Source organism: Sinocyclocheilus grahami, unplaced genomic scaffold (assembly GCF_001515645.1).
Source record: "Sinocyclocheilus grahami isolate Dianchi unplaced genomic scaffold, SAMN03320097.WGS_v1.1 scaffold399.1, whole genome shotgun sequence".
NCBI lineage: Eukaryota > Metazoa > Chordata > Actinopteri > Cypriniformes > Cyprinidae > Sinocyclocheilus > Sinocyclocheilus grahami.
The window spans coordinates 63,914-91,223 of record NW_015505578.1 but is presented as its reverse complement, the minus strand read 5'-3'; the positions used below and the strand labels follow the sequence as shown (position 1 = coordinate 91,223).

The 27,310-nt window shown below is 36.7% G+C and overlaps 1 protein-coding gene across 1 annotated transcript in view; it reads right to left on the bottom strand.

Moving 5' to 3' along the window:
• The window catches only part of LOC107550474 (copine-5-like), a 94,823-nt gene that overhangs the window by 11,736 nt on the left and 55,777 nt on the right, over positions 1-27,310 (bottom strand). Inside the window, exons 8-16 of the mRNA XM_016231756.1 lie at positions 18,767-18,870; positions 18,460-18,564; positions 13,757-13,798; positions 13,388-13,463; positions 11,522-11,575; positions 10,206-10,267; positions 3,120-3,166; positions 2,797-2,978; positions 1,775-1,902 (exon numbers count right to left, since the gene is read on the bottom strand). Coding sequence (XP_016087242.1) covers positions 1,775-1,902; positions 2,797-2,978; positions 3,120-3,166; positions 10,206-10,267; positions 11,522-11,575; positions 13,388-13,463; positions 13,757-13,798; positions 18,460-18,564; positions 18,767-18,870 — 800 coding nt within the window. The remainder of the gene's footprint in view (positions 1-1,774; positions 1,903-2,796; positions 2,979-3,119; positions 3,167-10,205; positions 10,268-11,521; positions 11,576-13,387; positions 13,464-13,756; positions 13,799-18,459; positions 18,565-18,766; positions 18,871-27,310) is intronic.

Here is a 27,310-nt window from a genome sequence, read left to right as displayed (position 1 = left end):
TTAGCAGAAGGAAGCATGAAGTGCTCCAAAATTTCTTGGTAAACGGGTGCAGTGACGTTGGTTTTCAAAAAACACAATGGACCAACACCAGCAGATGACATTGCACCCCAAATCATCACAGACTGTGGAAACTTAACATTGGACTTCAAGCAACTTGGGCTATGAGCTTCTCCACCCTTCCTCCAGACTCTAGGACCTTGGTTTCCAAATGAAATTCAAAACTTGCTCTCATCTGAAAAGAGCTTTGGACCACTGGGCAACAGTCCAGTTCTTTTTCTCCTTAGCCCAGGTAAGACGCCTCTGATGTTGTCTGTGGTTCAGGAGTGGCTTAACAAGAGGAATATGACAACTGTAGCCAAATTCCTTGACATGTCTGTGTGTGGTGGCTCTTGATGCCTTGACCCCAGCCTCAGTCCATTCCTTGTGAAGTTCACTCAAATTCTTGAATCGATTTTGCTTGACAATCCTCATAAGGCTGCGGTTCTCTCAGTTGGTTGTGCATATTTTTCTTCCACACTTTTTCCTTCCACTCAACTTTCTGTTAACATGCTTGGATACAGCACTCTGTGAACAGCCAGCTTCTTTGGCAATGAATGTTTGTGGCTTACCCTCCTTGTGAAGGGTGTCAATGATTGTCTTCTGGACATCTGTCTGATCAGCAGTCTTCCCCATGATTGTGTAGCCTAGTGAACCAAACTGAGAGGCCATTGTAAAGGCTCAGGAAACCTTTGCAGGTGTTTTGAGTTGATTAGCTGATTGGCATGTCACCATATTCTAATTTGTTGAGATAGTGAGTTGGTGGGTTTTTGTTAAATGTGAGCCAAAATCATCACAATTAAAAGAACCAAAGACTTAAACTACTTCAGTCTGTGTACATTGAATTTATTTAATACACAAATTTCACAATTTGAGTTGAATTACTGAAATAAATGAACTTTTCCACGACATTCTAATTTATTGAGATGCACCTGTATATTTTAATTTAAATCTTTGGTTCTCAACTGTTTTTTCTCACAGTTGATACTTTTTCTCACAATTTCAACTTTGTAACACAATTACAATGCTATATCTCTCGTTACTTTATCACAACAGTGACTAAATATTTCATTTGTTTCTCTTTCTCACAGTTGCGACTTCACATGTCACAATATGGTTTTATTTATACTGTATATATTTTTTTCAGTTATTAGTTTTATTTTTTACTCTAAGGTGAAAACTTTCCTGCATACATCAGTACCCAGGACAGCCTGAAGAATATGCAAACAGAAGCAGCAGCCTAAATAGTGAGCTTAAATGTAAGGGCATATTAATGACAGTATTAGTGATTACAGCTATAAATTTGCGTGACCAACTTGAACACAATGTGAAATCTGTGTGGGTGAATCTTTCGCCCTCAAGCCAAACTCCAGATTGCACAGATTCCTATTGAACTAACTATATTTGGCCTTTAAAATTCACCAAATGATAGTAAATGTGACCACACTTTTACATCTCCAAAAGATCACCAGTTTTGTTCTATGAACTCCTATTTTTCTAATGTTTAAGATGTCAACTCCAGCTATGAAGTTTTAGCCAACGAGTCCCAAAACACCAGATGAAAAGGTGATCTTTTGTTTGGCAAAACTCAAAATAAAGTCCGTCATGACATTATTTTAATAGGACCATTTTCTATTCATTTGAGTGTAGAAATCAATCTCAGCACTGGTTTACACAGGATAAGTTTTCAACTGTGCCAGCATGCTCCTTTGAGCGAATGCTGTTGCATTTTTCTTACCTTGCTACATGGTTGATGACAGGAGCAAAATTGGTGGGTCCGTAGAGCTGGACAGTCTTCAGACTCTCGTGGTAAGCCTCTAGGATGCCCTCCATCCCGTTGCAGTATGGGTTATCTACATTACCATTCTTCAAAGAGAACACCAGAGATCAGTTAGCACTATGCCTCTACTGTCAATGCCAACTCGGCAGACTAGAATTATCATGATACTTTACATTTCTCTAGATATCTGTCATTATTCATTTGAATATAAAACTCTATAGAGTATAGAGTATTTATTAGGGTGTCTACGCACTAGAATTTGCGCCACATCCGTGAATTTAACTGCGAATCAATTGATTTCAATTGCGATGGTGCGTCTCAAGGACATAAAGAGAAGCCGCAACCAAAAACTGGTTCTTTCTTCATACTAAAAACCAATTTTGCACATTCATATTCGGCAAAAGTACCGTCAAAACGTTCTCTAGTGTGTCGCCCTTAGGGATCTCAGAATCTGTTCAGTATTTTATGATTCATCATTAGATAATTATTCATGCTCTAAGGACAGTGATACTTGAAAAGTGAAGCAGCATGAATAAAAATGAATAGTCATGATCCTAAGTTCCAGCACAGGGAAAAAGAGGTGGAAGGAGGAGTAGCTGATGGAAGACTAAAAGAGAAAGAGCAAGCGAAAACTAATTACGAGACTCAAAATGCTCGATGAGATGAGGGTTTGGCACACACGCATCATGAATACTTGGGTAACGTTAATGAGCAGGAGTGTCAGGAGAGCCTTATTTACACATTAAACATAAATGTAACCGAGCATTACTAATTACAATATCATCAACATATGTGCAAACAACTAAATAAATACTTCAAAACAACCATACATACCCTCACACATTAAATTTCACAAAGCAACATTATTCAGAGTGTCTGAAAAACACGGCACGCATTTAGTATTCAAACAGAAATGACTCTGGATGTGCACCAGCTAGCTGTGAAATCCACATAATCTATCATATCTAGGAAACCGGTACCAGGGGAAATTCATGGGAAACCCGGCCATCAGGAGGAAGTTTGGCTCCAAAGCCCAATGCAGGAAACATCTTATCGCTGTCATAGTCCTGAATGATCTCGCCCACGGCCTTCAACGCCATGGCATACGCGTTCATCTGATAGGGGCTCATGTAATGCAGGGAGGTAGACTGAGAAGGGTTCCCTAGGGTTTAAAAAGAGAGAGAAATCATAAATTAAGGCAAAATCTGATTCATAAATTAAGGCAAAATCTGATTCAGACCTGTTGGTCAACAGCATAGAGAACAAATCCAATCAACACTGAAAAAAACAAAACAATCCTTACCATTGGACGCAGTGAAATCAATGGCCACTGTGAAATGGATCTGAGTGCTAGAGAGAGAAAGAGGAGAAGGTAAGAATATCAAATGAAAGCATTTCGATATACTATAAGCCAACATTTTCACACATTACAGATGTGAGAACCTGACGGTGAGGCTCAACAATGGTGATGGATCCTGATTCACCCCAAACTGTGGCACAGATCTCATTTCCAGCTTCAAAACACTCCAATGTTTCCACTCTCGCTGTTCGAGAGGTTGGTGTAATTACCATCCCCAGCCCTTCATTGTGTCATCTCTCTCACCTGAAAGGCAGACAGCTAACCTCCTGCTCAGCAGCCAGATGTTCCTCGCAATCAACTCTACCTGGTGGGCAGATCCAACATCTGTGTAAAACCCACTTCTTTTTCCTCATTTTTTTTAATTAGGGCAACAGTGAAACTGGTCTCAGAACAGCAGTCGAGGAAGACTTCCACATACAAAACCGCCAGACATCACAGATTTGCTCACAACTCTGTTTCTATACTGAGTGAAGACTTACAGAAAACTTTTGACCTCTGTCATTGCCAACAAAGTGTATATAACAAAGTATTGAGATGAAATTTTGTTATTGACCAAATACTTATTTTCCACCATAATTTGCAAATAAATTCTTTAAAAATCCTACAATGTGATTTTCTGGATTTTTTTTCTTATTTTGTCTCTCATAGTTGAGGTATACCTATGATGAAAATTACAGGCCTCTCTCATCTTTTTAAGTGGGAGAACTTGCACAATTGGTGGCTGACTAAATACTTTTTTTCCCCACTGTAGGTCCCAGATTTTGTCTCACTCATAAAGCATTATTTTTTGTAAAGCTGCTTTGGTACAGTATTTATTGTGAAAAGTGCTATAGAAATACATTTATATTAAAATAAAAATATATAAAAATCTGTTACAGATTCTAATACTGCCATTTTTAAATGGCCATAAAACATCTAATTGGATAACCAATGTTTTTGTTTAGTTGCTTTTGTTAATCTCTTTATCTCCCTTTAAATTAACAGAAAGCACTGAGCCCACAGAAAACAAATGGCTAATCAGAGCACCTGCACAATGGAACCGATTATACGAGAACAAACAAGTTTTTCTGCTGCTGATGGGAGTACAGAACACTTGTACAGATAACCTCTGAAGCACTGAAAAATATCATAATGACATCTAATATCTGAATCTCAATGGCTTTCCCCTTTCAGAATGAACTCTGTGGTCTCAGTGCAAATGCGAAATGAGCTCTGGACGAGAATGTCGGAAAACATGGAGTACGAAGTCAGTGAATATTTATGAAACATTTGCACACACACACAAAGAAATTATCCTCGATGCAAGTAGGTAAAACACAAAAACGAAATGGGGGAAAAGTATTTCAAAGAAGGCCCTAATCAACATGCGGCTACAGCTGTCATTCATACACAACCCCTATAGTGAAAAGTTTTCCTAAGCGCTGATTCATCAGTGATGGGTCAGCAGAGAGTAATTATGTATTTTAAACATCCACTGTACATCCGCAAACATGACCACACATCTGTTAATGAGATTCGGGCCAACTCATATTCATATGCAACACAAGGGTATTGTGTTTATGTAAAGACCTTGGGTAAGGACCAAAAAAACTGAATCCTTTTTACCAGCCTTTATTATTATTATTTAACTCAGCACAATATAAACAGGAAGGAGGGGGGAGCAGCACAATGGTGATTAACAAGCTCTGTTTATGCTCTTTAATCTTCATTCCTTTTTTTCCATCCATTTCAAGTTTTTTTTTTTTTGATTATCACTGATATCTCCAGGCACAAAGCCGGGGCTGGTGCATTAATCTGCATTATACCGGGAACCTCAACAGCTCCTTTGGTGGAGACAAGAAACCTCCAAGAGCTTTTGGACCAGAGCTTTTATATGAAGAACATTTATCTTAATGCTGGAATTCTGAATGCCATCTATAGGAGTGAAAAAAACAGCTAGAATAGAATGATATAGAATGATGGAATTGTGACTGTCACATTAGCAACAGTGAAGACAGATGTGTTTTACATTCATGATAAATTAACACTTTTGATCCAATGAATGCAAAAAAGCACTGACAGTTTTTTAATATAAATATATTTTGTAAATGTACTAATGTGTAACTTGATCTAGGAACACATACCTCTGCAATGCGGTAGTTTTGTATTTCCTTGCTGTATGGTTATGAGTGTCTTGTGTCTTTCTAAAGCTAAATTCCCCTCATGAGTTCTTCAATCACATTTTACACAATGTCTCCCTCTGGCCCAGGATAAAGTGCAATCTGATGAGTTCAAGAGACCTCTAAAGATCTAATCACATATAAAAAGTGCTATACTAAGATTAGTTGAAAAAAAAATAAGAAAGAACAAAAGCATCACATTTCCATGAAAATGTATGTGTGTTTTTTTCTACTGTATCTCCCACTGGAAATTAATCACAAATCTAATCTTAATGATTTCACCTAGACAGCAATGAAACAGATCAAAAATAATGGAGATCAACGGAGACTGTTTCTCAGGATTTACTCCTAAGAAAAAGTCCCCATAATCTTATCCTTTAGGGTTTCAGAGGAGATCTCAACAATATCACAAACTGTGTTCAGTTTAACTGCTCAAAAGTTAAAGATTTATCCACAAATTCTTCCAAGATCTGAGCTATACTACTCTAAATTTTAATCTATTTTATTTCTACTTTTGTCAACAATCATCTCATTCGTTTGTTTCTAGTTTTACAAATCTGTCTGAGTCTGTTTTCTGTTGAAGAAATATTTTTAATGCTGATCTTAATGTAAATTTGATTAACTAGTCTAGACGGAAGTTCTTCCATGCAGACAGTTTCTTTTCAAAAACATGATTAAACATTTAATAAGGTCCTCAGAAAAGGTTTTCAATTTTACATTAACTCTGACAGCTACCTTTATGACCTGCACTATAATTAACACTTCTCTCTTAAGACATGATTCTTTCACTCATTTGCTGCAGTAAAAAGAGAATCCATCTCACTCTCTGAACCAGGATATGATGATTTAAGAACGAAATAGGGTTATATATATAGTCCTCTTTGTAAAGAGGAAAGTGAATGAAACATGTAGCAATGGGAAATCCATACAAAGGTCTGCTTTCACCATCAATATTAAAGGTCAGAGTCTGATGGAGAAAAATAACAAAGGTGAAAACCTGACAGAAAGCAGTTTGAGTGTGGACAGAGTGATCTGAGTCGGAGTGAACTGAATGTGGCACACAGGGCGATGTCAGAGCGATATAGATTACTCCAGTGTGAAAGGTCAGCCACGTCTTTGAATAGTCACAGATCATAGACTGCTTACGCTCTCACTTGCTTTATTACTCTGCCTCTCTGTTTTTTATTTTTAGACTTTTGCCACATTTATTATAAACCCAACACTCTAAGGTGCAAAAGCTGTCACTGGAGTGGTACCTTTGAAAAAGTACACCTTTGTACCTTATTTATCCCTAAAGCGTACATGTTAGTACCTAAATGGTCCATTTTGAAAAGACAATTTTTGTACCTTTTTTGAGAGTGTAGATACATATAAAAATACATTAAATCACCAATCTCTTTAACTGTAAAATACATATATATTATCTATTTTTGTCTTGTTTTCCTGTCTTAAGGCTGTTTAGATATAATTAACGGAAAACAAGTACCATTCAAAATTTTGGGGTCAACAAAATGTATTTTTCATAAAGAAACAATACTATTATTCAGCAGGGATGCATTAACTTGATCACAAGTGACAGTAAAGACATTTAAAATGTTACAAAAGGTTTTTACTGCTGTTATTTTGAAATTTCTATTCATCAAATGTATCAAAAATGTATCACCGTTTTTACAAAACTGCACAACATGTTTCTTGAGCAGCAAATCAGCTTATTAGAATGATATCTGAAGGATCATGTGACACTGAATACTGGAGTAATGATGCTGAAATTTCAGCTTTGACATCACAGGAATAAATTACATTATAAAATATATTAAAACAGTAAACAATTGTTTTTAATTGTAATAATATTTCACAATCTGACTGTTTTCACTGTTTTTTTTATCAAATAAATGCAGCCTTGGTGAGGTGTTTTACACATAATCCTCACAATTGTTTGTTGGATTTATGTTTAAAACAAGGGGGAAAAAACTATTTGGCAATGTTTGCCAATAGGTAGCTGAACAATTGTGTTTTGAAGTACCACAGCACAAGATATTGATACAAAAACTGTAAAACAGTAATTGTACTAACCACCCCGACCACAACACCAAAGTCAAGTCCAGAGCTAGAAACGTTGTTGCTCCCTCACTCAATCTCTTAAATAGCACAGCCTGACTGACAGAGTGAGAGATACTGGGTGATATCAGTCTCCAGCAGGATGAGACACACTAGTATCTTTAGGTGTGGGACAGGAACCGTGGCAGGAACTTATCAATATTGGATCACAAAAGGGTGGAGAGAGCAGAACATTCAAACCATTAAGCACGGTTATCAGATTAATTGCTTGCTGTTGTAGTCACACATTACAGCTGATAAAGCAGGTGATTCTGATTTTATGTTGATTTTTGAATCTTATCCATGAACCATTCAGAATAAGAGAGCCAGGCATTACTCACTCAGCACAACAGACAGGTTGCAAACCAGTTTTCTTTCTTTAACCAACTACTGCCTAGTAAGTCAATGAAGATACTAAGTATGAAGATTCCTTCCTAGGAACAATAACATCACAATAATGATCTAGAACAAATTTAAGAAAGCTTTGGAAACATCCAGGAAATTGCTTAATAAAAACAATGTTTGCTTCTCTGTAAACCCAAAAAATTATATTATAAAAAAATTTAAATTACAATATTTAATATAAATAAACGTACACACTAGCATTCAAATGTTTAGGGTCGATAGAAGTCTTATTCTCAACAAGGTTGCAATTATTTGATCAAAAGTACTGTAAAAACAGTAATATTATGAAAAAAATGTTACAACTGAAAGTAGCGGTTTTCTATTTTAATATTTTTTTAAATGTAATTTATTCCTGTGACAGCAAGGCTGAATTATCAGCAGCCATTGTGTCTCATGATCTTTACAGGGATAGTTCACCCAAAAAATGAAAATTTGATGTTTATCTGCTTACCCCAAGGGCATCCAAGATGTATAAAAATCTGTTTCAAATAAATGCTGTCCTTATCAACTTTCTATTCATCAAAGAATCCTAAAAACATGTATCACAGTTTCCACAGAAATATAAAGTAGCACAACTGTTTTCAACATGTTTCTTGAGAACCAAATCAGAATATCAGAATTATTTCTCAAAGGGATAGTTCACCCAAAAATGAAATGTGATGTTTATCTGCTTACCCCCAGGGCATCCAAGATGTAGGTGACTTTGTTTCTTCAGTAGAACACAAACGGAGATTTTTAACTCAAACCATTGCAGTCTGTCAGTCATATAATGTAAGTGAATGGAAATCACTGCTTTGAGAGTCAAAAAAACATACACAAACAAAACCAAATTAAACCCTGCAGCTCGGGATGATACATTGATGTGTAAAGACACGAAACGAACGGCAGATCGCAGACTTATAAGTGCATTGCCGCTACCTATCTCTCAAATGGACCATTGACACTCCTAATTGAGATTGTAGATAGAGTGTAAATGGTTCATTTGAGAGATAGGTGGCAGTAATAACTTATAAGTCTGCGATCTGCCGTAAAGCAAGAAAAAGACGCGAACGCGCTCAGGACAGTTCGGAAATTGCGTTGAATCAGAGGTAAAAAAACGATATAAATACTGTTCAGTTTCTTGCAGACCGTTTGTATCGTGTCTTTACACATCAATGTGTCATCACGAACCACAGGGTTTAATTTGGTTTTGTTTGTGTGTGTTTTTGACTCTCAAAGCCGTGATTCCTATTCACTTACATTATATGACTGACAGATTGCAACTGTTTGAGTTAAAAAAATCTTTGTTTGTGTTCTACTGAAGAAACAAAGTCACCTACATATTGGATGCCCTGGGGGTAAGCAGATAAACATCACATTTTCATTTTTGGGTGAACTATCCCTTTAAGAAATCATTCTGATATTCTGATTTGGTTCTCAATAAACATGTTGAAAACAGTTGTGCTACTTTATATTTTTGTGGAAACTGTGATACATTTTTTTAGGATTCTTTGATGAATAGAAAGTTGATAAGGACAGCATTTATTTGAAATAGATTTTTGTAAATAAAAAAAAATACTAATAATATAAAATACTAATAATGTTATTTTTTATAAATTTAATGCATTACTGCTGAATAAAATTATTCATTTCTTTTTTTTTTTTTATCTTACAGACCCCAAACATTTCAATGGTAGTGTAATTAATAATATTATATAATTGTGTAAATATTAATGGATATTTTTTAATACAAATATACTTTTTTTTACAGTATACAGACAGGATAAATCACTAGCTTTAAAAACTGATTTGATGGAGGTATCTTAATAGGCAGGATTCGGAAATGCTCTGATGCCTTCCTACCTCCAGATACTGCCTATCAGTGCAGCATTTTTCAGGTTTAGGAAGCAGGCTTTATGTCAGAGTTAACAGACACAGAGTGGGCAGAAGGTCATACTTCCTAATGCCAGACATATCAATGGATCAGACGACAGTATAAGGTCAACAGCTCTGAGATGTTTTCCACACTACTGGCATCCGTGTACAAGGCCAGCCTTTCATCAGTGTAAACTGAAGAGGACCTGGCAACCTCTGAATGCTGATTACAGTAACTACTACAATAGCCGTGTTTGTTGTTCTAGTTTAACATTTAAGGGGTTATTCAGGTCTTGTTTACCGGAGCTCTTTCCCAAAGCTGTTTGATGAGCTGTTTGACGCCATTACTGTGATAACATCCTGATGGCTTCAGTAAGATTCTGACCTTTACATCCGCTGAGAATGTTTACAAAAATTACATGTTGTGACGCTGTGATTTCAGAAGCATTTTAGAAAAGTCTAAATTCGGTACATACGCTTACATGAGGGAGATTGTGTGTATTTTCATCCGTACCCTGCTTTGATGTAGTCCAGGAACGTGTGTTCGGCCTCCACCGAGAATGAAAGCAGTGTCACCTGGGTAATTGAGCAACAAAGAACAGACGGTTTACACCAGCGTATGAGCACTAACCACATCTGTCAAGAAACAATCTATCATGGCATTATGCAAAGACTCTTCTCTCAGCTGTCAAGGCCACACAGTCTTTTTCATTAGTACTGTCATTAGACAACCAGAATCTTTCCATGTTGGGTGGAAGACAGGTGATGGACTATTAATTTGAGTTTTGATTACAATCTCAAAGCCAATTCATGGCAGTCAATGCGGAGAGTCTTTGTGGATCATTAATCATTGTTATCCACCCGGACCTCCAATATTACTTCCTCACTGCTCACCTTATCAGAGTATGAAACAGAAAGCACTATTCAGTCAGGGGACTTGGAGCTCAGATTTTCGAGTAATTTATCTGAATATTATCCAGATGTTCAGAGTCCTTGTGGAATACAGCTGGACAAAATTAATCTAAGAATGCAGTGAATGCAATGCATAAAGCTCTTTTTTTCAGTGTTATTGTCTAGTTTTCTAGTAAAAATATATAAACATCCGCAAAACAGGACAAAATGCACTTGAGATGCAACATTGCCCTGTTATTGTTAACTAAAACGGAAATCAACAATAATTCTGAAATAAAACTTAGATAAATGATATACAGTGGGTACGGAAAGTATTCAGACCCCCTTAAATTTTTCACTCTTTGTTATATTGCAGCCATTTGCTAAAATCATTTAAGTTAATTTTTTTTCCTCATTAATGTACACACAGCACCCCATATTGACAGAAAAACACAGAATTGTTGACATTTTTGCAGATTTATTAAAAAAGAAAAACTGAAATATCACATGGTCCTAAGTATTCAGACCCTTTATATATATATATATATATATAAGCTAATTTAAAATATGAATACATCTAGAAATAATACTAAAATAACAGTGTTACTAAAGAGAGAGTAAAATTGTTCTGAAAAAGAACTTGTTTTTAGAGAACATCTCTTGTATTATTTTTATTGTTTATGTTTAACAAATATAATTTTTTTCTTGTTTTAGGCATAACTCTCAAAGAATTTAGTTTAATTTTCTTCAAGCAAGAAAAACTATTTGACAATGTGATAAGAAATGTAAACTTAATTTAAGATATATTGAAAATAAATCGTATTATCTTATGCAGTTTTACTTCTAAGGTAAGTTTAGCATGTTTAAATGTTTGTACTGGAAGACAAAAAGAAATACTGATTATGTGCAGGATTTTAGGATAGCAAACTCACTACTCACTGTGCCAGAGTTGATGTATCTCCTCTTTTTGAGTTTCTTTTTAGGATTTACCACCTGAAATTGAACATTTAGAAATGACACATCATTTACAGGAAGAGTGGGAGTGTGTGAGAGACAGAGAATGAGAGAAAATGGTTCTTATTAGACCCGTTACTTGTCCAAAAGGAGAAGTCTGAGAGCTCTGCTGCTGGATCATTCCCAGTCATTTCTGTTCCACTTACTTTTAAAGACACAACTGATCTAAGTGTTCAGATGCTTTGAGAAATCCAGTTCAGGTTGGTTACATACGCAACCTTGGCTAACTGTTTGGAAACCAGGACACAGATGATCTGATTTGAATGGATTGGGGTTTAAATGAACCAACACCGCAGCTTCTAGTGTTGTTTGTCCAACTCAATCCCCAGGAAACCCCAGATCCTTTCAGCACACCACTGGGACTGTCACACTCCTGTAGAACATCTAACCACCCTCTCACCCCACCACTGGGCTAATGCTAGGGTGAATACACACACACATTTATACACACTCCTCACCTCTACATAGCTATCTGGTATGCTCTCCTCATTTCTCACATAAACACACGCTTTGTACCCTGTCATGCATTGACGCATTTTGCTTGGTCTTTTTTCTATTCTTGCTCTCTTCCATAAACCTTCAAAAGCAATCTCTCACACTCATTTGCTGCTGCTGTACTTGCTGGCAGACAAAATGTGATAATCGCAGAGAGCAAATAAGGGATACTTGAAATGGTGCAATTTTCATTGCTTGCTGAATCTCTCATGGAACAGATATTAAGAAAATCCATCTCAGTGCAAATGAAAACTCAAGTTCTTAGATAAAACATTAGATAATACATGTACAACATATTCCTACATTTTGTTCATTATTAACTAAAACCAGCTCCAACATGGCTGGTCCAAGTTGTCGGTTTAGACAGCACAGCACTAAAACAATATTATTACAGTATTATTAATATTATATAAATTAATATCAACATTATAACAAAACATAATAATAATAGTAGTAGTAGTAGTAGTTGTCTAAAAAGTAGTCAGAATACATTACCTAAAATGAGTAGATTACATTACTAACTACAGTTTTCATCATGTAATCATGTAACCCAGCTGTGTGTGTGTGTGTATATATATATATATATGTGTGTGTGTGTGTGTGTGTGTGTGTGTGTGTGTGTGTGTGTGTGTGTGTGTGTGTGAGAGAGAGAGAGAGAGACCCTGGACCACAAACCCAGTCATAAGTAGCATGGGTATATTTGTAGCAATAGCCAACAATACATTGTATGGGTCAAAATGATACATTTTTCTTTTCTTTTTCCTACTGTAAATATATCAAAACTTAATTTTTGATTAGTAATATGCATTGCTAAGAACTTCATTTGGACAATTTTAAAGGTGATTTTCTCAATATTTAGATTTTTTGCACCCTCAGATTACAGATTTCCAAATAGTTGTATATCAGCTAAATATTGTCCTATCCTAACAAACCATACATCAATGGAAAGCTTATGTATTCAGCTTCCAGATGATACATAAATCTTTCTATTTCATTTTGTGGTCCAGGGTCACACATATATTCATATATATGCATACATACATACAAATTATGTACTTTTTTTTACATGAACATTATATACATTTTAAAACTTATTGGTGAAAAAACACTCTGAATATCAAGGTGATGTTCAAACTCTCACAATCTCTCTCTTTTTTCCAAAGATAAGCTTTCATACACAAACATTTTTATTTCTTTTCTGACATCATAAATTCATGAATCTAGAATCACTCCTTTATCCATATACAATAAAGTCTCTGATGATCAATGGATCAGTATCTGCTTCAATGAACTCACCTCGAACACGTTGAACTGACTCTGACCACGAGAGAGCTCTCTGTAGCTGGTGGTAAACTCCCCGATAAAATCATGACTGAAGCACAAAGAACAACAATGAGACTCTTACGGTCTGTGATGATGAAGATAGATGGATTTGAACTTTTTTTATGAGATCTGGAGTGATCAGTATTTGTTACTGCCAGGCATTTTACAGCAGAGTTGACAGCACTGCAGAAAGCTAGAGGGAAATTTTGCCGCTACGTTATCAAGGAAAAAATATGATTTGAAAAAATAAAGTGCCTTTAGGGTGTACCAAATGCATACATAGGAGAATATATTACATAAATGTGTAGTGTGGGAAAAAAACAAACGTGCGTGTTTCTCTACCTGCCATCTCTGTCCCAGTCGTACACCTCCACTTTAATTGACCTGAAAAATGAAAAACAGAGCATTTAGAAACATGGTTTGTGATATTTCAGACACCGAAAAGAGAGCGATAGCTGAACTGATGGATGCTTTCTGATTAAAACAGAGCTGAGAGGCTCACTCTCACTGTGGTTTTCATCTCCATGCTAAAACCAACCAATTACAGGCCATTATCCAGACAGTGCACTCGGAATTAAGGGAATGAACTCCCGGGCTGTGACACGGAGCAGACGTGGAGCGTCACTTCACCTGACAGGACGCAGGCGAGTTTCATTTAAACATTAATTACATCTGAAGTTTTGAATAATTAGAAACTCATTCTGTTTAAAGCAAGTTAACGCGATCAATTACACAGAGGCAGCTGAGATTTGTAGACTCATTAATAAAAATGGCTTTCGAGGGTAATAGCTCTAAACGGTATTTGGTACCAAAGCATGTCACACACTTATCACAAAATGCAAGGATGTGCTTGAATTTACGGTCACGATGAAAATGAATTAACAAAAAACAGGCAACTGTAAAGATTACACACAATTCAGCCAATCATCCTTCTTCCCTGTTAATAACTAGCCTAATGTATGTTGTGTTTTGGATACTGTTGTTCCTTGTTCACCCAAACATGAAAATTGTCTTCATTTACTCGCCTTCATGTCATTCCAAAATCTGTATGACTTTCTTTCTTCTGTAGAACATAAAAGAAGATATTTTGAAGAATGTTTTAGCTTTTGTGTCCACGGCACAAATGACTAGACAACATTGCATTCTATTGACTTTCATTTTGTGGACCATTAAAAAAAACCTGATACATTCTTCAAAATAAGAAGAAGTTACAGGTCTGTGAGAGCCAGAAATCTTGCTTGTTTGTAGGTGACCAAATACTTATTTTACCGAGGAATTTACCAATTAATTCTTTAAAAATCCTACAATGTGATTTTCTGGAATTTTTTTTCTCATTTTGTCTCTAATAGTTGAGGTATACCTATGATGAAAATTACAGGCCTCTCTCATCTTTTTAAGTGGGAGAACTTGCACAATTGGTGGCTGACTAAATACTTTTTTGCCCCACTGTATATATATATATATATATATATTTTTTTTTTTAAGAATGACCATAATAAATATTGACATTTTCATTTTTAGGTGAACTAGTCTTTTAACTACAAGCTTAAACAGAAAGCCTCCACTGGTCAACAAGCTTCACAAGAAATAGCATGCTGGTTGATGGTAATTCATGCCTGCCTTTCCTCAGACTTGTTTATTTTTTCAGATGATTATGCTAGAAAAAGTGGAAATGTGATGGTAAATCAGAAAAATATCCACCGTCGTAGGATGCAAATTATGATTTTGTACTGTTGTTTGATTAGAATCGTTCGCTGGTTGTTTACTCTGCAATGGTAGTAATGAAATCTCAGAGGCACAGAAGCATCATCTGAGTTGGAATGAAAGAATGGACCTAAACACAGAGTCTCCACTGAGTAATTCCATAGAGTACATGGGGAAACTCTCCATCTGTTGGTAAAGCAGACTGGTTCAGCTCTGGTGTAAGAGAACAGATGTAGCAGATTCATCAGAGATCATATGATAGACCGCATCCTGTCTATTAGTTCTCAGATTCCCTACAGAGAGGCAACCAGTAGTTTCACAGAATTTCAACTAAATATCAAAAGGTCCAGTTCACAAAGAAGCTTGTTCTAGCCAAGAGTCTGATTATGTAAAGTGACCAACCACAGTTTATTTTATGTTTACTCTGAAATATATTACACCACAATAATAGACTAGAGTGGAGAAAATTATTATATTATATAAAATATCATATACACTACTGTTCAAATTATTGGGGGTCAATAAGACTTTTTAAGGAATTAATAATTTTATTCAGCAAAGGATGTATTACATTTGTCAAAAGTGGCAGTAAATACTTTTAAATTGTTACAAAAGATTTCTATTTCAAATAAATTGTCTTTTTATTTTTTTAAAGAATCCTGAAAAATATTATAGTTTCCACAAAAATATTAAGCAGAACAACCGTTCTTACCATTGATAATAATAAAAAGTATTTCTTGCACCCCTTGCAATTAGTGTTTTATTGTGTTTTTGATCAAATAAATGCAGCCTTGGCTAGCATAAGACACCTCTTTCAAAGACATTCAAAAATCTTGTCAACCCCAAACATTTGAATAGTAGCATATATTTGAATCTAATAAAAAAATATTATAGAAAAACATTTTCTTCACAATTCAAACCAGCAAACACTAGAAACATATAGGAAAATGTGTAGTCTGATTAGAATTTCTACACACTTTTATACACTAAAAACTGTGTGCTAAAGTGCTAAACATAACTATTTTAAAGGACATTCTACAGAAAAACAACTTCCACAACTTTCTACCAACCACCCAGAGGTGCCTGATATACGTCAGGAAGCCCTGCAGTAATTTCCTCTGTAAAGTCTGAGATGTTTCCCTCAGGAGCATGGCTGATTGACAGGGTTAAGTGCTGTTCCTGTCTCTCCCCAAGATCACAGACAGATGCAGATCAGTCATGACACTATGGGCAAATTATGGCTTCCCCTCATGTCAATCAAACCAAATTTGCTCTCATTTGTTTAAGACCCCTGAAGGAGGCGCCACCCTCTTTGCTAACCTGATGCCACAAAAGCATTTGTCTCTGTGAAAAGAAAGAGACAAACACCCAGAAGACGCACACTGATGGTCACAGCTGTTAAAAACTAACTCGGCTTGAGCTTTTGGATCGTATCAGCACAACCTAAGCTGATCATCAGTATAGCAGCACTCTTTCACATGTGATGTTTCTCAAATGAATCAAATAATGACAAAACATCATACTCTCAGCCTTTTCCCAGTCATTACATTGCTAATTATTTCTCCTGGTGGAATACATATGTAAATGAAGAAGAATGCCAAAATATTAAATGCAATGGATAAGTATTTACGGAGTAATCCACTATTTTGTGAAAGGGGGTCAAAATGACACATTTCACATGAGATTTTGAGCCAAATTACAGAGGGAAATTATGATAGGTCTATCAGTAAAATCTGTTGACTTCAGCAATCCTTGTTGCATTATATGCCAATGGTCATAGTTTGGGAAAAAAGCACTACTGAGATATATTTAATACTTCTTGAGTTAGGCTTCACTGAATGAGGCATGGAAACTGCATTAACTGTCACCATTGGCATTTAATGCAACATAGATCGCTACAACAGTCAATTCAACAGATTTGACTCACAAACCAACCGATCTCTGTGTAAAAATAACAGTGATGCTGCCATCTTTCTAAAGTCATGCCATATTTTTGGAAGTTAGTGCAACTTGACACAGACTGACCCTATTCTCACTTAAATCCAATATATTAGGATCTGTATAACATATAAAACTCTAATTACAGACATTTTTGTTGAAAAACATATCCCAGCTGCAATATAAATACTCCCCTCTGCTGGCATCACTACAGCAGGTAATAATTAGCACAGCACCACAACAGCTGGAGTTTCACTTTCCTCTTTCTCTCTCTCTTTCGCTCGGTCTCTCTCTCACACACGGGATCAGAGGGCAGGTGGGGACTGGGTGGCAGGTGGTTCTGTTCCCTGTGTCCTGATTGGCTACGACAGCTCTCAGACGACACACAGCTGCCAACATGTCTGCAAACCTCACCTGGGCCATGAAAATGCACACACACACACACACACACACACACACACACAAAAGTATAGCCTACCAAGTATTCATGAACACAACAAACTGATTGACACACACACACACACACTGTATAGTACATAGGCCTATGGAGACCAACAAAGAGACTAGAAATATCTGCTACACAGAAAGTACAAAGCAAAAATAATGTGTCCTTGTTGAGCACATAAATCACAACAGTGCAGCACCGTGAACAGGGCTGTCTGTGATCAAATAATGCTGATGCAATGAGTACCAGCATTCTGGTCTCAATGTGCGACTGAATCGAAGAGCACAGGGACACGATTCCTCTCAACACACACATACACAGGGTCTCGTTCGGATACAACAGCCTTCTCATGGTAAATTTCTGCAGGATTCACAACACTGCATGCACATAAATGTGCTCTTTTTCTCATTCTAATGTTAAATCCTCACTGCTAAATTATTCTAAATAAGGGAGCGTGTGCCCACATGTTAATGAACATAATACATTCCTAAACATCTACATATACTAAACATCTTTATATAGTCCTAGACTACACGTGATTGACTGCATCAAATAAATTTGTTACTCTAAAAAAGTATATTCTTTTTTTATATGACAAACATATATAATATAATATAATATAATATAATGTAATGTAAAGTAATGTTACTATTATTACTTATATCATTTTTTTTAAAATATCTATTTAATAAAAAATAAGTCAAAATAAATACAAATTACATTATAATATGTAACAATACAATATATAGACATTTCTGTGATTGTGTATGGGTTTTATCTTAAAAAATAATCCTATATTTTGAACAATATATTGACAAATCAATTACTGTGTGAAAGCTTTTGCCCACAGGTTTTACGCACATGCACTGTTAGTGAATGAGAGCTGTTAACACTGGCGACAGGCACACAAGCATCAGTTTACTGACATGCATGTCTGTGTGTGTATGTGTGAGTGCACCTGTCATAATCTCCATTGCACAACGCTCTGACAGGAATGGTGAACGGCTGCCAGACGGGGTTCAGCGTATTCTTTACCACTTCAGTTTTATGGCAGATAGTGAACCTAAGAAACAAAAAAACAAAGAAGTTAAACTCAAACAAAGCAGTATACATTGCATGAATATATTTTATTACAGTTAGAAGTTTGCATATTGTAAGCCTTTACTGTACTAAGAGAATTTTATTGGCTAGAACAATTTGGACATCACAAAAAGAAGACACGCTTTCCTGCCTGCGCATCAGAGTGAGAAAGACAGCTAACTCACGTTCCGTCCTCATTACTTCTGTAGAACACCATGAACGGGTCAGAGCGGCCAAAGAAGTCTTTCTTATCCAGCTTATTGGCACAGAACTGCATTGTTGCACAGTCCTGAGAGGTTGAGAGAAAGAACGAAAGAAACAAAGAACAAGGGGGAAAGGGAAGGAAAATGGAAGGTAAAAGATAGAAATAGCACAGAGAGCAGCTAAATCAAGTGAAATCAGAGGCATGTTGCTTTTTCTTGTGCAGCTTAGATGAATGATGAGATTCTGGACCTTCAGGCACAATTCACCCCCCACCATGTCTATACAGCACAGCCATATACTGTAGGTGTACACATATTTTTTTAAGTCATATGCTTCAGACTCACACTCCATTAAAAGCTTTAAAGGGGTCATATGATGTGATTTCAAGTTTTCCTTTCTGTTTGTGAATAGATAAGATCCCTAAAGTTGCAAATACTAAAGTCTCAAACCCAAAGAGATATTCTTTATAAAAGTTAAGACTCGTCCACGCCCTCCTAAAACGCCTCGTTTAAACACGCCCCCACATGTCTACATCACTGTGTGGGAAGATTTGCATAACGCCACCCAAATGTTCACGCAAAGAAAGAAGGCGTAACTTTGATTCTGGCTGTAGTATTGTTGTTGCCGCCGCCGCCATGTCGTGGAGACGCTGTGTGTGTGTAGTTGTGAAAGCAAAACTACTTTGTTTGGCCTTCCAAAAGAGGACACTACACTCTAACTAATAATCAGTGGTTAAGTTTACAACACTGTTCTAGAACAGTTTAACCCATATATTTTACGGAGGACGAGGACTGTTTCCTGGGAGAGTAGCCTACAATGCCGGTTTTCTAACAAATAATGTTTGTCGTTTCTCCAATCACAAATGCAGACATGGTTTTATGTTTACGGGGCGCGATTGCAAACGCAACGCATAAAAAGACAGTATAAGTCATTATAATCAGTAATTATGTCCCCACTGGATGCAACAAATGCCTCGTTTGTAATGGGTTTTATTGGTTTTGTCTCATCATGCCAGGACACGGCATCACAGTAAGGTAAGGGGCGTAACATTTCACACGCTTGAGGTATTCAGGCCAATCACAACACACTGAATAGCTGGCCAATCAGCGTACACCTCGCTTTTCAAAACGATGAGCTTTGTAAAAGGTTTCAGAAAGGCGGGGCATAGAGGAGAAACAATAATGTACAGAATGTGGAAAATCATGTGTTTTTTTAACCTTAAACTGCATAAACACATTTCATTACACCAAATACACAACATAATGTTCTTTTTTTAGCAACGTCATATAAGCCCTTTAAAGGTAAAATAAGTCTTCGTTGAACAACTCTGAAATAAATAATTTGCTAATGAACAAATCCTCCCACAATTTCCACTGACCCTGACTGTGGCTCAATATTTAGCTCTCAAAAAACACGGCTGGCCCTTTTTTAATCACAATATTTCACACTATGTCGATAGTGACATCCCCCTACAACACTGACTGTAATTTTCTCATTCTGATGGACATAATGTTTTGTCTTTTTCCAAGGGCTCAATGGTAGAATGTAATGTTTTTGTTTAGTGGAGTAGTTTTATGCAGATTCATGTTTATCATTAGGTAGGGTTACCTAAAATAATCTTTTATGATGAAAATCTGGGCAAATAAAAAAACATCAATAAAAAATGCATATAATGATTATCGACCATAATATGAAATTAATTATTGTCTTATCGTATATAAAATTAGGTCCATATATATTTGGACACAGGCAAAATTTTTATTATTTTAGCTGCTGACATATTCAAGTTACAGCTATATAATGAATATGGGCTTAAAGTGCACACTCTGATCTTTAATTAGGGTATTCACATCAAAATTGGAGGAAAGGTTAAGGAATTACAGCTCTTTAATATGTACCTAAACCCCTTTTTCAAGGAACCATCAGTAACTGGACAATTGACTCAAAAGCTGTTTCATGGACAGGCGTGGGCTATTCCTTCGTTATTTATATATCAATTAAGCAGATAAAAGATCTGGAGTTGATTCTAAGTGAGCCATTTTCATTTGGAAGCTGTTGCTGTGAACCCACATAAGGAGGTCAAAGGATCTCTCCATACAAGTGAAACAGACAACTGTTAGGCTTCAAAAACAAAACAAATCCATAAGATAGATAGCAGGAACATTAGGAGTGGCCAAATTCGTACATAAAAAGGCATGGCCGTCCATGGAGAACAGCAGTGGTGGATGATCGGAGAATCCTCTCCATGGTAAAGAAAAACCCTTTCACAACATCCAGCCAAGAGAAGAACACTCTCCAGGAGGTAGGTGTGTCACTGTCAAAGTCTACAACCAAGAGAAGACTCGAGAACAAATACAGAGGGTTCACCACAAGGTGCAAACAAGGCCAGATTAGACATTTGCCAAAAAACATCTAAAAAAGCCAGACCACTTCTGGAAAATAATTCTTTGGATGGCTGAAATTAAGATCAACCTTGTAACGTTTATTATTATTTATTAGCTCTAAAAAGGGGAATATTTATGACGAATCACAACTGGTTATGATTCATAATAAATATTTAGATTATATCTTCGAATTAACTGTAGCAGAATCAATATTACAATTATTTGATCTGTCCGTCCACCGAGCAGACAATATAATCATTTATCAATTCAAGGAATATTTATTTTCTGGCCACGGAACAATAAACTGTCCTTCTTTGTGCAGTGCTAGCAGTAATTCTTAGCCAAATGTAGCAAGGGTTCAAACATTCATTGACTTCGAACTGTGAGCAGTAAACAGAGACAATCCGTTGTGAATATAAGGGATTTAATAAAATGAAACTATATCTAACATATAACTAACTAAAACATATATACACAGAATGAAACAAAGTAAGGAAAAGATAGAGAATAGAAAAGAATGGCAGTATTTCACATCACTTAACCACAACCTCTGAAAAATCATCAAAGAATCCAATAATCACCTTAAAAGAGACTGAGATTTAAACACGCATCTGAATAATTTCAAGCGGTTACTTGCATTGGTTTTTCGATCGCTGAAAAAGAGTCCGGATGCGGTAGATAACGGAGCTCTTTTGATGAGTTCGTGAGGAGTCAGCTGGAAGTTTTTACTTCTGGTTCCTCTGAAGAAGAAGTCCACAGCGACTAACGTTACTTGAAAGTAAAAACTGCCGGAAAATAAAACTCAAGAGGAAGGTCTTGAGAGTCCTGAAAGGTGTTGTCTCAAACGAAGAAGAAGTTTTCTGAGCCTAAGTTATTTTGGGCTAATCGTTTTTGAGAGTTCCTATTCTGTGTGTTCTGACCAATGAGAGACATGGATTTTGAGCGGGAGAATCTTCTTTGTCTCTTGTTTTATGGCTCATTTGCATGCTTTATGGCCGGTCTGGAACATCCGTGGTTTTAACCCAAAATATCGTGCGAGTCATATGATGCGTTTCACAATCACATACTGTACGTCATTGTCCGAGAAATGAAGAACGGGTGACATTGATACCAAGAAGCAACCATTTGGAATAGATTAAACCAAAGATACACACATACACCTGAATATAAGTGTTTTATGGCTTTAACTAATACAAATAACGAGTGGTAACTCATCTAATCTAACAAGGGAATGTACACACCACATGCATATACCAGATACAATTATAACTGATTAATTATAGTCTAAAATAAAGAAATGTGTTTATGTGTGTGTGTGTGTTAGTTTGGGTGTGTGTGTGTGTGTGTTCGTTTGGCCATTCCAGCTTTCCGTGGAATGTGTTTGAACTCTGATTGCAGGATGCTCGTGGGGGCTGGTTCTAATCTTCTTTGACGGCGAAGAACCATTTGGCAATTTACAACCCCTATACAAGTAACATCTCTGACCAGAACTGTAATTTATATGCAAATGTCAAAAGGCTAAAAGGGTCTTTTAAGCCATAAACAGTCCAACACTCCAGCATGATCCTACGCAGACGCTACAACCTGTACCAGAATGACGGGAAGAAAAAAGTATGGATAAGACTTGGAACAGCTCATGATCCAAAGCAGGGGTCGCAACCTACGGCACGCGTGCCAACAGTGGCACGCAGAGGGATAATCGCTGGCACGCGAGCAATAGGGAAAACTGCATACTGACGTACATTTGAGGTAATAACTTCTCATAGTCACACAGCCTGTTAGGAGCTAAAAAAAACTATTAAAGTAAGAGGATTAACTTGCGCTAGTCTACGGATGCGTGCGCGACCACTGCACATACTAGGCGCTTCAGATCAAAGCCTCAGCGGTCTAAGAGCTTGTCAATATCAAAATGACTGAGATGGCCAATCAAATCAAAACAGGCGGGGTTTACTGTTCACAGAAACAGAGCGCGAAGCATCAGTGTAACGTTAAAGAGAGCGAGTTAAGATGAAGCTGCAAACCATTTAATATTCGTCAACTTTAAAAGATACGTTTTACGATAGAAATGTTAAATGACCGACAGCTATATTCAGTGTGTCTGTGTCTTTCTCTACAAACAATGAAGCTGAGTTTAGTTACTTAAAAAACAGCGATTTTACCCCCCTCGTTGCTGAGAAATATAATGTAGCGATTCAGTATCGATTAATAAAAGTCGCGTGGCAGCGCTGACAACAAGTTTATGAGCTTCTGAATGTTACTTTTTGCACAGCGCGATCTCAGATCTCTGTGTGCGAATGGAGTGTGTGTGGGCGCATCAATTAAAGCGGCACATTAATATAGAACGGTTTTAATGCATTGGCCTTGTCACACACACACACATACACACACATACAGTGGTGTTCAGTATGGTCACACTGTATATCTGTTATTCAAGAAACTTTAGAAAAGTTTAAAAACTATTTATGAAAAAATCTTCAGAAACTATTTGCATGAAAATCAAATAGGCCTATTGTTTTTTTTATCATATCATTTAAAAATGTTTATGTACAGAAAGGGGGGGGGTGTTGGCACAGTGGTTAGCCAGAAAAATTTTAAATGGCACGTCATGCCGAAAAAGTTGCCAACCCCTGATCCAAAGCATTCAACATCATCTGTGAAACATGGTGGAGCAGTGTGATGGCATGAGCATGCATGGCTTCCAGTGGCACTGGGTTACTGGTGTTTATTGCTGACGTGACAGAGGACAGAAGCAGCCGGAAGAATTCTGAAGTGTATAAGGATATACTCTCTGCCCAGATTCAGCCAAATGGTGCAAAGTTGATTGGACGGCGCTTCATAGTACAAATGGACAATGACCCAAAACATACAGCAAAAACAACACAGGAGTTTTTGATGGTAATAAAGTGGAATATTCTGCAATGGTCCAATCAATCTCCTGATTTCAACCCGATTGAGCATGCATTTCACTTGCTGAAGACAAAACTAAAGGCAGAAAGACCCACAAACAAACTATAACTGAAGTCAGCTGCAGCAAAGGCCTGGCAAAGCATCACAAAGGAGGAAACCCAGTCTTTGGTCATGTCTATGAGTTCCAGACTTAAAGCAGTCATTGCCTGAAAAGGATTCTAAACAAAATATCAAAAATATATATATATTTTTTTCATTTTTATCATTATATTTATTTGTCCAGTTACATTTGAGCCCCTGAAAATGGGGGGGGGCTGTGTATAGAAATGGTTGTAATTTCTAAGCATTTTATGCTATATTTTTGTTCAACCACTTTGAATTAAAGCTTAAAGTCTGCACTTCAATTTCATCTTGATTGTTTCATTTGAATTCTATTCTGGTGGCATACAGAGTCGAAATTATGAAAATTGTGTCAGTGTCCAAATATATATGGACCTAACTGTAATATTGTATAGAATGCCATTAGATTATCATTGAATTTATATAATAATTATGTACTTCACTGACATATGAACAGTGTTATTGTTAAAGGAGTCCCATTATGCTTTTTGACTTTTTCAACTTTAGTTAGTCTGTAATGTTGCTGTTTGAGCATAAAAAAGATCTGCAAAGTTACAAAGTTCAAAGTCCACTTCAAAAGGAGATATTTTATTGAACAGAAATCACTTTTCAAAAACTACAACAAACGACTCGTTTGGACTGCAACGCATATTTTCTGGGATTTGTGATATCACAAATACCGACGAATGGGACGAGACCTGGTTGAGCTGCACTAGAGAAGGCAACGAGTGTTATCACTATGTCGGAGACGCGCTAGCTTTCCCAAGGCAGACGAACTTAGAGTGGTTACAATCATCCGGGTTTAAATCACGCTCAAATTGATTTGATTTTGACGCAATATTTACACTGAAGCTCGCAGGCGGCTATGGTAAGGGGAATGACATTTTCCGACCAGGCGCCGACGCCAGGTGCTGCTAATCACAACACACACTGGCCCAGCTAACCAATCACAGCACATTTCGTATTTCAGAAGGTGGGCCTTCATTTGATACAGGAACTATTTCGAGTCGTTCATGCCAGACTGGAGAGAGAGGTGTTGTAATCATGTAAAATATGTGAAAAATAATGTGTTTTTCGAACAACCTAGTATGAGAGCCTGTACTAGTACACCCCCAAAACAAAATCAAGACTTTGTAAAAGAGCATAATAGGACCCCTTTAAACCAAAACTAAAATTATTAAAAGTTTTCATTAATTAAAATAAAGCTGACATAATTATTTTTTTAAATGATGTGGCAGCAAAATACATATATATTAAAAAGTGGCAAAGTGTCTACAATTTTAACTAAAATTAAAATAAAAAATTCAAAATATAAATAACAATAACAATAGTATATAAATAATACTAAAATAACAGTCCACATGAATCAAGATACCAATCTAATTTTTATTATTATCTGCAATTTCTTGGGATACAAAAGAAAAACCGTCTGTGGCCCCTAAATGGGTATTTTGTGGCCCAAATGGTTAATCTGTGCCTGGCATCAACAAACATCAATTCCATTTGAACCAATTAGCCGCTAAACACTATCTTGCATTTAGAGTGCCATTCAGAGAAGCATGAAATTGTAGGCTGGAGTCAGTGAGGAGAGACGAAGAGTGAGTGAGAGAAGAGATTGAAGGAGATCTAGAACATCTCCAAAGGAATCATTCACGTGATGTGCAGTTGATACTGCAAATTACCCTCCAGTAATGACTGACATCATTGTAAACCTGCTTGCTAGGGGCTTCATGGGCCAGAGGGATGTTATCAACACAATGGAGACAACCCTCATTAGCCATAATGGTATGGTGTGAGGTCTAACTGATACGAAGTCATTAGTCTTAATGGTATATCCACTGATGAACATGGCTAGTGGTCTTTCCACGCTCTAGGGACAATTCACCTTATATTTAATGGCCGAGGGAGCACTACCTTCTATTACACATTGCTTGAATTGTTTCTTGACTGAAACTAAACCATAGTGTGTGGAGGACTTTGCACATGATTAACATCCCGATTCAAACCAAGCATTCACAGCGATTATGATCCCATGAATAGACCTTAGTGGCAAGATCAATTTGAGCTGAAAACAATTTGGGCAGAGAAAAGCGAAATATCAACCTATGCTAGTATTCCATCCAGCGTCTATCGAGCAATCGAGCATGAGAGCCAGTCTTCTTGCAGATTGCAATTCTTTCTTCAGCAACAGTAAACAACTTAAATGACAGCATAGTTAGTTATATAAATGACAGTCAGTCAAAGCGATTCACATCACAGCTAAAGCTGCCCTGTCTTTGGCCACAATGAACTTCAGAGATGAAACATTTCATTCATTATTTTGGGTTTGCAGGTTTTATCTGGTTTCTGAATGGGATTCATCTATGTAACTTCTTGGAAAGAGACAGACTTTTGAAGATATTTGCAAACCTATTAAGCGGAGGTGCTCGTCTCCACATGGTGCATTTCCTCAAAGCTGTTCTTTGCATGTACCTGATCAAAACCCAGCCTTTCATAACATCCTGTAAAATCTTTTGATCTACCATGTGAAATATATATAGATCAAGCAGATGTACCAATATATTACTCTCACAGAGGGGAAAAGCTTTTTGAGCATTTCAAATGAGCTTGAGTGAGGCTGTGAGTGTGTGCAATAGATGGCTCAAATGAGCAGTCCTTTGTGTGTGTTTGAGCTTGTAGTCAGCGCAACATAGCCATTTACAACCCAGAAAAGCTGTAATTTACTCTGCACTGCTATTTCAGTGATTTAATGAGTACTATCACCAGTGACAGAGTAAACTTTATTAAAGAGGGACGAAACTGGAACGTTCCAGTAAGAAGACATGATAAAGAGATGGGAGGGATGGAGATAGAAACTTCTTTGTCTGACCTCCTCCACTGAATCCACAAATGGAATGGTTATATTTTAACATGCAGTCTAAAGAGAATATGATGAAATAAAATGACTGAGGACTGCAACATAAAACATGTTATTCGTTGTCATTGCTGGCTAATTATTGTAGTTGAAACAAATGAGTCAGTTCTTTAAATTAATCCCACAAAAGGATTAAAAAGGAGTTTTTCAACTCCTTTACTCTGAACAAACTGAATGAATCCATCAAAGTGGATTGTGAA